General features: G+C 36.1%; 1 protein-coding gene across 3 annotated transcripts in view; it reads left to right on the top strand.

The window, feature by feature from the left end:
* MDN1 (midasin AAA ATPase 1) overlaps positions 1 to 13,187 on the top strand; it is a 204,551-nt gene that overhangs the window by 69,538 nt on the left and 121,826 nt on the right. For all 3 annotated transcript variants that reach the window (XM_077162407.1, XM_077162406.1, XM_077162405.1), the window contains 7 exons: positions 218 to 429; positions 1,253 to 1,356; positions 2,913 to 3,057; positions 3,548 to 3,644; positions 4,865 to 4,978; positions 8,286 to 8,433; positions 8,684 to 8,794. In XM_077162407.1, coding sequence (XP_077018522.1) covers positions 218 to 429; positions 1,253 to 1,356; positions 2,913 to 3,057; positions 3,548 to 3,644; positions 4,865 to 4,978; positions 8,286 to 8,433; positions 8,684 to 8,794 — 931 coding nt within the window. The remainder of the gene's footprint in view (positions 1 to 217; positions 430 to 1,252; positions 1,357 to 2,912; positions 3,058 to 3,547; positions 3,645 to 4,864; positions 4,979 to 8,285; positions 8,434 to 8,683; positions 8,795 to 13,187) is intronic.

Raw genomic sequence — 13,187 nt, 5'->3', positions numbered from 1 at the left:
GAATCGAACCCGGGTCCTCGGGCATGGCAGGGAAGCACTCTTACCTGCTGAGCCACCGTGGCCCGTCCTAAAACTTTAACATAGACTTTTAATATTTTGGTTGGATTTCTGATTTGGATTAAATAAAAGTCTTCGGTCTATTCCTATTTTCTGAGGTATGCTCTGTAATTAGTATTAGCGTCAAAAGTTTGTGAATCATATATACTTTTTGTTTCAGTTACAAACCAGTGGACCATAAGCTCATTTGGCTACCCTTGCGGGAAGGATTTGAGGATCTCTTTGCCCAAACATTTTCTAAGAAGCAAAACTTTACGTTCTTGGGACACATTCAGACCTGTTACAGACAGAAACGGTGGCATGATCTTCTCAGGTTAATGCAGCATGTGCAAAAGTCTGCTGTCAACAAGGATGGAAAAGAGGGTGAACCTGGTAAGGCTGTGACCCAGACTGTTGGTGGGAAGGCAGGAGACGGGTGCTCAGTTTGCTTAACTAAAAGAGGAGTTTGGTGGGAAGAATAAACCAATACAAATTGGAACTTCTACAACTTACGGCAAAGGTGACAGATTTTGAAGTGCTATTGTTTCCGTGATTCTAGGCAGAACTTCCACAGAACATGTCTGATAATGCAATGTTTAAGTTTTAGTTAGTTGTCAGTTGGTCAGAGTTTTTTTCAGATAAAGAACTTATTTCCAGAGAGCTGTGTCCATAGCCAAGGGGCTTTTGACAGCTTTCATAATTTCTCTGTGCTTTCTCATCTGTAAAATGGGGAATATGAGTACCTCCTTCAAAGAGTTGTTGTAAAGGATAAATGAATCAGTTCATACTTGTGCATATAAATGTTATTTAGTTTAGTGGCTGGCGCATATAAGTGTTTAAATTTAGTTTTTACATTCCTGTCTAAAATGCTTAACGTTTTTTTTTTTTAAGATTTAATTTTTTTTGTCTCCCTACATATGTGTATACCTGTATACATACACACACATGGAGGCAGAGGTAGATATGTGATGTATTTATCATAGGGAATTTTGTTCTTTTTCTTGGTGATGGTGCATGGGTCAGGAATTAAACCCGGGTCTCCTGTATGGCAAGTGAGAATTTTACCACTGAACTACCCATGCACCCCTAAAATGCTTAACTTTTATGTGAGCCTCTTTAGCCATTCGTTTTTTTTCTTTGTGTTTGTGTGTGTTTAAAAGTTGTATGTATTACTACTCAAAATGTGTGTTAAATTCTTGTTGTCATTCTTTTCTAGGATTACTCCTGAAAGAGAAATGGGAAGCATTTGGTCTTAGGCTCAACCATGCCCAACAACAGATGAAAATGACTGAAAATGCCCTATTGTTTGCATTTGTAGAGGTATTTTGTTTTAGTTATTTATGTTAAGGGAATATTGATTGGACACAAAATACTAGCATTAGGTATTGGCGTTAGGTTGGTGTTCTTTTTGTGAGGATATTTCTAGCGTTAGTTTTGTAAATATTTAATGAAATAATTACTTGGAGGGATGATTTCTGAAAAATGTCCTAAATGGAAATTATAAGGTCTTCATGTGCACCATTATTATTTTTTTAAAGATGCAGTTGAAGATAAATAGTGAACCCTGTATTCTTTTCATAGCCACATAAGGGGGGGGGGAGGGATGAATGGGGGTGGGGGAAGATAAATAGATAGACTTTGGGGACCATTCCCTTTATTCCCGCATTTTTTAATTCCAGGGCATTGACAGTTTTACTCTTTGCTGTCCTCTGACCCTTTAGGGGAAGGATCAGCTTAATTAAATGTTCATGACTTGGGCTTTTTTTACTTGGGCTTTTTTCTTTTTTTAATGATTTTTTCTGTGACACTGTTTAAACCATCCCTGTATATCCCTAAATGAAGTAGGAGTTTTACTTGAGATCATATTTTGGTTAGAGAGACCGTTTACTCTATCATAAGTCTGTTGGTGTGGGAAATTTGGTCATCAGTGCTTAATCTTAATATGATAATTTTTGTAGAACCAATTAAAATGTTATTAGGATTTATATTTCATGCTGTAGCAATTCGCTAGAATTAGTGAATTTGTTCTGCTTTTTTAAAAAAATATTTATTATTTTGTTTAAAATAAGCAATAGTTTAATGAAGCCATAGCATTTACAGAGTCCTTGAATGGATGCAATATAAAATCTGTATAACAATTAGTACAACATGCAAGGTAGAATACATTTTAATACTGGTAGAGTAGCAACTTCATAGGAAAAATGCTATAAAAAAATCTTATAAACATTTGCAAAGCCACTTTTCTGCTTTATTTTTTTAAATTAAATTCGGAAGATTGGCATGAAGACAAACATATAAAGCAGTTTGATAATACTAAAACAATTCAGTTTTTGGCAATGTGCCAAATGAACACGTTGTAAAACTTTTCTTTCATTGCTCTTTGAAGAGCGTGTATAGAATTTGAAGAGATAAAACCAAAGTAGACTAGTGCTGAGGAAAGATTGATTTTGAGCTTCATCAACTGTGAAAGACTGTATATTACAATATTAAACACATTTGATTTAGAAATTTATCTGACCTTAGTGTATTCAAGCCCGACCTCATTTTATTTTGGGTGCCTTTATTGGCTGTTTTAACTCTCACCCGAGTACTTGTAAATTGCCGTTTACCTAACTATCCACATCATAAGAGGGCCTACCTTATTGCATCTCACTCTTAGGGCTCTGGCCCTTTTGAACATTTAAAAAGTTAACTTGTCCTTAACTCTGCAGACCTGCTGGCAGCCATTTGGTAGTTAAGGCATAGGATTGAACTTCTCAGGTGAGAGAGCTTTGGTGAACCAGTGGCTCTTTTTTTCTCACCCTGCTTGCATAACTACTTCTGGTACATGTGACTCTATTTGAAATGGATTCTTAACATTTTATTCTCTCTTTTAGGGCACATTAGCTCAGGCTGTAAAGAAAGGAGAGTGGATCTTGTTGGATGAGATTAATCTGGCAGCTCCAGAAACATTAGAATGCCTGAGTGGTTTACTTGAAGGATCCTCTGGCTCCCTGGTGTTGCTAGATCGAGGAGACACAGGTGGTACTTAGTCCCCTTAGGGGGTTTGGATTAGTGTGGAGACTGATGGCAACCTCAGAGTGAGATTCTTTTATTTAGGTTGATTGCATGGGTCTTCCAATAGGACTTATTAATTCCTTAGCTAGTTACTATTATTCTGCAAAGCACATTATACTGTGGAATGCACAATATGAAGAATGCGAAGAATACAATTTGTCAGGGTTTTTGGGTTTTGGATTCCAAACATACACATACAGTGACAAAACATATATAGGTGATTAGGTGACAAAAAAAAGAATAATAGTGAACTATATGTTCACTCACACTATAAAAGAGAAGTGGCAGCATATGATTTAAGTAGTATACTTAAGATCTGGATGGTGGTTTCAGTGGGCTTTCAGAAAAGGCAGTGAAGGTTTGAGTAGCTACCACCAGCTTGACTGAGCCTGAGGTGTATGGCTAATTACTTAAATTCTCAACAACTTAAAATAGTTATATTTTCTCTTAACAGAGCCACTTGTTCGCCATCCTGACTTTCGTTTATTTGCCTGTATGAATCCAGCAACTGATGTAGGCAAAAGAAATCTCCCACCGGGAATAAGAAACAGGTAATGAGATCTGGTCTGGTTGCCGGAGAAGTTTTTTAAAAGTTTCGTTTGTTTATTAATTGGTAATATTAATGTAGCCAAACTTTATAACAGATGAACAGAGTGCTTGACATTTCTTGGTCTCTAATAGAAGAATCATAGTTTCTTTTATTTAACATATTCTTCTATTTTCTATCAGTGGTGCAATAAGAGAAACTTAAAAACACTGGAGAATTTCCTTCAGGTTGCCAGTATGCTATTTAATGGCTCATGGATATTGTCAAAGGCAAAAATATTTCCTCCCTTTTGGTTCTGATGCTCTCTTGTAGCAATTAGGAAATTTTTATATAGCAATATAATAGTATAGCATTTAACACTACAAATGCATTTTAGGAACACAAGCCTATTTAGACCAGGCTCATCTGTAAAAGGTTTCTTAAGTTACTTTCAGTTTTTATTGCTAAGCACAGTTAAACAGGTGCTTAGTTGTTGGTGTTTGTGTATGTAATATTTACCAAATCTCCAAATATATTGTTCTTGGTAGCTTTGTGTTCCATTTTTGAATTTTAAAAAAGTGTTAAAAGTTTATGAGAGGGGGTGCAAGGAGGTAGTTCAGGGGTCGAATTCTTGCCTACCATGCAGGACATTTTGGTTTGATTCCCAGCCCATGCATTTTCCCAAAACAAACACACAAAAATTCCACAAATGGTGCTGCGATAATGGGATACTCACATGGAAAAAGAATGAAATGTGACCCTTGCGATACAGCATACCCCCCCAAAAATGTTTATGAGATATTCCTACCCCTGTTCCCATTATGATAGTAATGAAATCTTCCTAGGGGAATTTCAGAAACTCTATTAATGTGTGTATTTTCTTTTGCTCCAGCTGCTCTATTTTTGATGGTGAGGAAGTTTATTTTTTGTTGCACATATTTTTTATTACACATAGTTGTGATAAACACCTTAAAACAAAGATTGATAAGTCTTATTTTGTAACTGTTTCTTGTTAGGACTGTACTGAAGATATTGCATAGTAGAAGTAACAATGGTGGTATTTTTGGTAACATCTACACAGTCTTACTTATTTTGATCAGTGTATCTTAAGTCAAAAAAAGCCTGTATATTTTTTCTATTATAAGTAAAATGAATTTATATTACTTGTATTTCATGTTTTTCTAATGTCAGAATAGTTGTATTAATTTCCTAAAAGGTGGTTATTATATAGTAATTGCCTCATAGGTTCACAGAACTTTATGTGGAAGAATTGGAAAGTAAAGAAGATTTACAAATTCTGATTGTGGATTATCTGAAAGGATTGAGTGTGAACAAGAACACAGTACAAGGAATCATAAAGTAGGTTTCTTTGGTGGGTCTAAAACCTTTCCCTTGGAGCATAAAAAAAATATTGCATGCATATGTACCTGTGTGTTTTCTTCTTTTATCTTTTGCTTCTAACCAGAGAAGGCTGATGGAAGGCCTGTCATTTGATTTCTGTTTTAAAGTTGGAAGCTTATATGAACTCCCTTGTAGTTTCCTAAGGCAGCTTAATATAGAAGGCTATAATTACTTCAAGAGAATTTGTAAACAAATAGATAATGCTTTCCTAATTACTTCTGTATTCGTAACTAAGAGTTTGAGTTCCGGGAGGAACTCATGTATTTACATATAAATGGCATGTATTTTGATTCCTCTTGTTTGATATCTTTTCTGTTTGCAATTTGCATGCTCGCTGTGTGGTATATATGTAAAAAGATCAGTGTAATTGATGCACTCAGGTTTGGTATTGATGCTGTATTTTGATTTTTCCATTTTAATTTTTGTATGCCATATGGAAAGGGGTACACTATTTTGAGTCAGGCAACTTGAATTTTAGTACTGGCTCTGTTAGAAACTAATTGTGGTTTCCTGGCCATGTCACTAAGTTGACTTCCTCTTTGTCTATTAGAAAGAAATATATAATGTGTAAAGGGTTGAAGCAGGTTTATATTGGTGCTTTACTGTGTATTTTTTGGTTTGTTCATTTTATAAACCAGTGTTAATTGAGTGCCCAGGTGTTAGATATAAGACTGTAAGTAAATGAATAAATAAGATGGATGGAGTCCTAGTTCTTCTCTTGGAGCTTTAATTCTACTGGTGAAGATAACTAAGGGCCATAATACAATTTGAGGCTGTGAAAAGTGAAGGAAAACAACAGAAAGCAGAGTAGGGGTTAGAGGGTCAGGAGTCCCATTTTAAACAGGTTAATTAAGAAGGTATTTGCTCAAAATGGTTTGGAATGGTTTACCATACTACATGCTAAAATTGGACTACTTTTTATTACCAAAGAATATCTGGACAAAAGTGTAAATATGTATAGTTAAAATTCAAGAAGATGGAGATAGAATCGCTTGTAAAATGCTGATAGTACAAGTAGTACAGCCGTACTGTATATAAAAGCTCATTTCTGGAGCATGGATTCTTTCTGCATTCTGACTGATGACATGTAGGTAGATTGCAAAGAGGCACGCCACCCCTTTTTGGGCAGGAACTTGCATTTCATCTGTGACACATATTTGATTATACTTGATCTTATCATAACTGATCATGAATTTCATAAATTTTTAAATTTGAGGCACTTTGCGTTTCCATCTGAAATTGCTTCCATCTTGCCATCTTCTGGACTTTTCCAAAGTGTGGTAGTGATAACTATATTGGTCATAACTTTTTATGTTTTTTAATATTTTTTAAAATTACTGATTATAGTCACATCCACAGCCTTTTTAAAAAATATTTTTTACTGTGAAATATAACATGTATACAAAAAAAGCAATACATTTCAAAGTGCATTTTAACAAGTAGTTATGAATAAATTTTAAAGTTCGGTATGGCTTCCGTTCCACAATTTTAGATGTTTCCTTCTTGCTGCTCTAAAACAGTGGAGGCAAAAATAAATATCAATGTAATTACTCAGTAGTCACACTCATTTGTTAAATCCTATCTTCTTTATTGCAACTCCTTCTCCTTTGATATTCTCCCAGTCTTTAGGAATATTTGGGCAATAACTGTTCTAACTTCTTATTGAAAAGAGGTTAAGGGGTACGGTGATGCAACTGATTGATGTTCTTTGAGAGACTTGTAACTTTGGGTTTCAGGGCTTATTTGGCCTAGGAGCCATCTGGAGGTTTTAGGTTTCTGGAAAATAAACTTATTTAGTGAAACTTTTATAGAGTCTCAGAGCCCTGGGTATTCTTTAGGTTTCACAGAAATACTGTTGGTTGGGGCTTGGTAAACGTGAATGATGGGTTTGAAACACTGTGGTTATTCTCTATATGCTTGTCCATCACCATTATATATTACATAGAGACTTCATTTTCTGCTCATTTTAGAATCAGTTCTGGAACACTGAGTTGGGTCCAGTGCTTCTCACAATTCACTGTCTTCTTACATCCATCCATTGGTAGCTTTTTTTTTTTTTTACATGGGCAGGCACCAGGAATCGAACCTGGGTCCTCTGGCATTGCAGGCAAGCATTCCTGCCTGCTGAGCCACCGTGGCCTGCCCGGTAGCTTTTTTTTTTGCTTCATTGGTATCTTTTGCCAGAGGAATTGAACCTCACACTTTCTAGTTTTTAAAAGGAAGCTGATAGATTTTACTCTGAGTATATGAAAATAGATTTAAAAAAAGAATCCCTGAGAGATTATTATTATTATTGTTTTTGCATGAGCAGGTACCAGGAATTGAACCTGGGTCTCCAGCATGGCAGGTGAGAATCTGCCTACTGAGATTATTTTTTTTAATGCAATTTTATTGAGATATATTTATATACCATATACTCATCCAAAGTATACAATCAGTGGTTCACAATATCATCCTATAGTTGTGCATTCATCATCACCATCAACTTTTGAACATTTTCGTTATTCCAAAAACAATTAAAATAAAAGTTAAAAAGAGCACCCAAATCTTATCCCTCTTATCCTCCTTATTACTTATTTTCTGTCTTTATTTTCTTACTCATTTGTCAATCCATTGGATAAAGGGAACATCAGTCACAAGATTTTCCCAATCACATAGTCACACCTTAAAAGCTGTATAGTTATACAGTCATCTCAAGAATTAAGGTTACTGGATTATAGTTCATGGCTTCAGGCATTTTCCTCTTGTTACTCTAATATACACAAAACTGAAAAAGAATATCTATATAATGCATAAGAATAACTTCCAGGATAACCTCTCGAGTTTATCAGGGCATCACACTAACCCCATATAAACCATTAAGATTTCACTCCCTATTTAAGGTTCCATGTAATTATTGTCTTCGAATAAGCTGACCATGGAAGTTAAATTAGATAGTGTGCTACCCAAAACATTAATTTTGCACCGATGTAAGTTTGCACCAATACAAGTTCATGCACAGAAGTTGAGGTTTTAAAATAAAGTCAATGTCCCTTACGCTATAGTCTGCTTTACTTTAGTCCTTGCCAGATCGGTTTCCTTCATATCTCCAATTGAAGTCTGATCTCCTGCGACATCTTGATATATGTTCTAGTACATTGCGTGCAAGCTTCACTGTTTTTTTAACCTATAAAAATAGCTTCGGATCTTCTGTAGGGAGGTGTGAAGAATAGCAAAATAATGAATACTTACTGATTAATATGCCTGAATTGCTTCTTCTTTGTAGCTTCTACACAGCTGTGCGGAAGGACTCTGGAGCCAAACTGGTGGATGGTACTGGCCATAGACCTCACTACAGCCTTCGGACGCTCTGCAGGGCCCTGCGATTTGCAGCCTCCAATCCCTGTGGCAACATCCAGCGCTCGCTCTATGAGGTCTTTGTAAAGTCACTTTGGGAGAGGGATTTGGTACATGGGTTCACTGTAGGAAGGGGCATATGCCAGGTTCATCACTGCACTCTAGTCAGTCACATTTTCCCAGGACCTTATACTAGAACTCCGCAGTCCCTGCTCAGTCATCACATTTAAAAGTTGTCTTGGGAAGCAGCACCACCCAAGAGATTGAATTTTGATCCTGAAATAAGTTGTTCTGTTACTGCTAAAGTTTAATTTTTTTTTTTCCTAGGGCTTTTGTTTGGGTTTCTTAACACAGCTTGACAGGGCATCACACCCAGTAGTTCAGAAGCTCATTTGTCAGCACATTGTCCCTGGCAATGTCAAAAGTCTGTTGAAGCAGGTATGTGTGTGTATTATGTTTTATATTTGAGTTCTTATTTAACATATACATGAACGGCTGAATTATCAGATTTTCACCTGTTTTATTTTTTGCAAAACCAGTATTTAAAAGTAATGTTTTTTTTAACATTTTATTTTTTTTATTTTTTTAATTTATTAGTAAAAAAAACAAAGAAACAAAATAAAACAACATACATAATCAGTAATTCACAATATCATCACTTAGTTGCATATTCATCATTTCTTAGAACATTTGCATTAATTCAGAAAAAGAAATAAAAAAACAATAGAAAAAGAAATGAAACGAACACAGGTAAGAAAAAAAAAAGACATACCTACCATTCCCCTTACCCCTTGCTTGCATTGATCACTAGCATTTAAATTAAATTTATTTTAGTATTTGTTCCCCCTATTATTTATTTTTATTCCATATATTCTACTCCTTTGTTGACCAAGGTAGATAAAAACGGAGCATCAGACACAAGGTTTTCACAATCACACAGTCCCATTGTGACAGCTGTATCATTATTCAGTCATCCTCAAGAAACATGGCTACTGGAACACAGCTCTACATTTTCAGGCAATTCCCTCCAGCCTCTCCGTTACATCTCGAATAACAAGATGATATCTACTTGATGCATAAGAATAACCTCCAGGATAACCTCTTGACTCTGTTTGGAAACTCTCAGGGATTGACACTTAGTCTCATTTCCCTCTTTCCCCTTTTGGTCGAGAAGGTTTTCTCAATCCCTTGATGCTAAGTCTCAGCTCATTCTAGGGTTTTTCTCAATCTATTGATGCTGAGTCTCCGTTCATTCCAAGATCTCTGTCCCACGTTGCCAGGAAGGTCCACACCCCTGGGAGTCATGTCCCACGTAGAGAGGTATAGGGTGGTGAGACTGCTCGTTGTGTTGGCTGGAGAGAGAGGCCACATCTGAACAACAAAAGAGGCTCTCTTGGGGGTGACTCTTAGGCCTAAATTTTAAGTAGACTTGACCTATCCTTTGTGGGGTTAAGTTTCATATGAAAAAACCCTGAGACTGGGGGCTCTGCCTATAGCTTTGGTTGTCCACACTGCTTGTGAGAATATCAAGAATTCAACTTGGGGAAGTTGAATTTCTCCCCGTTCTTACCACTCTCCGAAGGGGGCTTTGCACATACTTTTCCACTCACTGATCGAATCACTCTGGGATTCATCGGGGCATCACTCTGGACAAACCAACAAAATCTCATGTCCTACCTGAGGTTCCAAGTACTTATGGTGGTCAATCAAAGTATCTACATGAGTTATATTAGGAAATGCACTAGTCAAAATATAAATTTTGTAACTAATAAACATTTTTTGCTTTAGTCTCACACAGAAGGTGACATTTTTAAATATTAATTACCATCTATTTTCAGTACCCTGCAATAATGACATTCCTTTGTTCTTCCTCATGAAAAAACATTTTTAAAATTGTACCTTGTACATTTCACTATTATTATACACTCTAGGCATTCCTAGATTATACCATCTCGATCTTTAACATCTATCTTTCTTTCTGATTTCATTTATGTCCCCAGCCCTCCTCCTTCTATCATTCTCACATGCAGCTTCATTCAGTGTTTTAACATAATTATATTATAGTTAGGTAGTACTGTGCTGTCCATTTCTGAGTTTTTTTATCCAGTCCTGTTGCACAGTCTGTATTCCTTCAGCTCCAATTACCCAATTCTTACCCTGTTTCTATCTCCTGATGGTCTCTGTTACCGGTGACATATTCCAAGTTTATTCACTAATGTCAGTTCATATCAGTGAGACCATACAGTATTTGTCCTTTAGTTTTTGGCTAGTCTCACTCAGCATAATGTTCTCAAGGTCCATCCATGTTGTTACATACTTCATAAGTTTATTCTATCTTAAAGTTGCATAGTATTCCATCGTATGTATATACCACAGTTTGTTTAGCCACTCATCTGTTGATGGACATTTTGGCTGTTTCCATCTCCTTGCAATTGTAAAAATGCTGCTATAAACATTGGTGTGCAAATGTCCGTTTGTGTCTTTGCCCTTATGCCCTCTGAGTAGATACCTAGCAATGGTATTGCTGGGTCGTATGGCAATTCTATATTCAGCTTTTTGAGGAACCGCCAAACTGCCTTCCACAGTGGTTGCACCATTTGACATTCCCACCAACAGTGAATAAGTGTGCCTCTTTCTCCATATCCTCTCCAGCACTTGTCATTTTCTGTTTTGTTGATAGTGGTCATTCTGGTGGGTGTGAGATGATATCTCATTGTGGTTTTGATTTGCATTTCTGTAATGTTCCAGGGACATTGAGCATCTCTTCATGTGCTCTTTGGCCATTTGTATTTTCTCTTCTGAGAAGTGTCTGTTCAAGTCTTTTTCCCATTTTGTAATTGGATTGGCTGTCTTTTTGTTGTTGAGTTGAACAATCTGTTTATAAATTCTGGATACTAGACCTTTATCTGATATGTCATTTCCAAATATTGTCTCCCATTGTGGAGGCTGTCTTTCTACTTTCTTGATGAAGTTCTTTGATGCACAGAAGTGTTTAATTTTGAGGAGCTCCCATTTATTTATTTATTTCTTCAGTGCTCTTTCTTTAGGTTTAAGGTCCATAAAACCGCCTCCAATTATAAAATTTAGAAGATATCTCCCTACGTTTTCCTCTAACTGTTTTATGGTCTTAGACCTAATGTTTAGATCTTTGATCCATTTTGAGTTAACTTTTGTATAGTGTGTGAGATACGGGTCCTCTTTCATTCTTTTGCACATGGATATCCAGTTCTCAAGGCACCATTTATTGAAGAGACTGTTCTGTCCCAAATGAGTTGGCTTGACTGCCTTTATCAAAGATCAAATGTCCATAGATGAGAGGGTCTATATCTGAACACTCAATTCGATTCCATTGGTCAATATGTCTATCTTTATGCCAGTACCATGCTGTTTTGACCACTGTGGCTTCATAATATGCCTTAAAGTCCGGCAGCGTGAGACCTCCAGCTTCGTTTTTTTTCCTCAAGATACTTTTAGCAATTCAGGGCACCCTGCCCTTCCAGATAAATTTACTTATTGGTTTTTCTGTTTCTGAAAAGTAAGTTGTTGGTATTTTGATTGGTATTGCGTTGAATCTGTGAATCAATTTAGGTAGAATTGACATCTTAATTATATTTAGTCTTCCAATGCATGAACTCAGTATGCCCTTCCATCTATTTAGGTCCTCTGTGATTTCTTTTAATAGTTTCTTGTAGTTTTCTTTGTATAGGTCCTTTGTCTCTTTAGTTAAATTTATTCCTAAGTATTTTATTCTTTTAGTTGCAATTGTAAATAGAATTCATTTCTTGATTTCCCCCCCAGATTGTTCATTAATAGTGCATAGAAACACTACAGATTTTTGAATGTTGATCTTGTGACCTACCACTTTGCTGTATTCGTTTATTATCTCTAGTAGTTTTGCTGTGGATTTTTCAGGGTTTTCGACGTATAGTATCATATCATCTGCAAACAGTGATAGTTTTACTTCTTCCTTTCCAATTTTGATGCCTTCTATTTCTTTTTCTTGTCTAATTGCTCTGGCTAGAACTTCCAACACGATGTTGAATAACAGAGGTGATAGTGGACATCCGTGTCTTATTCCTGATCTTATGGGGTAAGTTTTCAGGTTTTCCCCATTGAGGATGATATTAGCTGTGGGTTTTTCATATATTCCCTTTACCATTTTAAGGAAGTTCCCTTGTATTCCTCCTCTTTGAAGTGTTTTAGACAGGAAAGGATGTTGAATCTTGTCAAATGCCTTCTCTGCATCAATTAAGATGATCATGTGATTTTTCTGCTTTGATTTGTTGATGTGGTGTATTACATTAATTGATTTTCTTATGTTGAACCATCCTTGCATACCTGGGATGAATCCTACTTGGTCATGATGTGTAATTCTTTTAATGTGTTGCTGGATTCGATTTGCTAGAATTTTGTTGAGGATTTTTGCATCTATATTCATTAGAGAGATTGGTCTGTAGTTTCCTTTTTTTGTAATATCTTTGCCTGGTTTTGGTATGAGGGTGATGTTGGCTTCATAGAGTGTATTAGGTAGCTTTCCCTCCACTTCAATTTTTTTGAAGAGTTTGAGCAGGATTGGTATTCCATGTACTTATAGTGTTTAGCTAATCTGACTACAAGTTAAATTAGGTAATGCGCTACCCAAAATATAAATTTTGCACCAAATATCTCTCTTTGGTCTACACAGAAATTTAAGTTTTAAAATATGGATGATACCATCCTTTGCCGTGTGTTCTGATCTACATTAGTCCTGTCCAGGTCAGCTTTCTTCATATCTCTACTTGAAGTCTGACCCCTTTTCAGTTTTTTAAACAGTTCCTGTCTGGGGTACTAC

Source organism: Tamandua tetradactyla, chromosome 5, assembly GCF_023851605.1.
Source record: "Tamandua tetradactyla isolate mTamTet1 chromosome 5, mTamTet1.pri, whole genome shotgun sequence".
In the NCBI taxonomy this organism is placed as follows: domain Eukaryota; kingdom Metazoa; phylum Chordata; class Mammalia; order Pilosa; family Myrmecophagidae; genus Tamandua; species Tamandua tetradactyla.
Note: the sequence above shows the minus strand (reverse complement) of the source record. Positions and strands in the feature narration are given on the sequence as shown.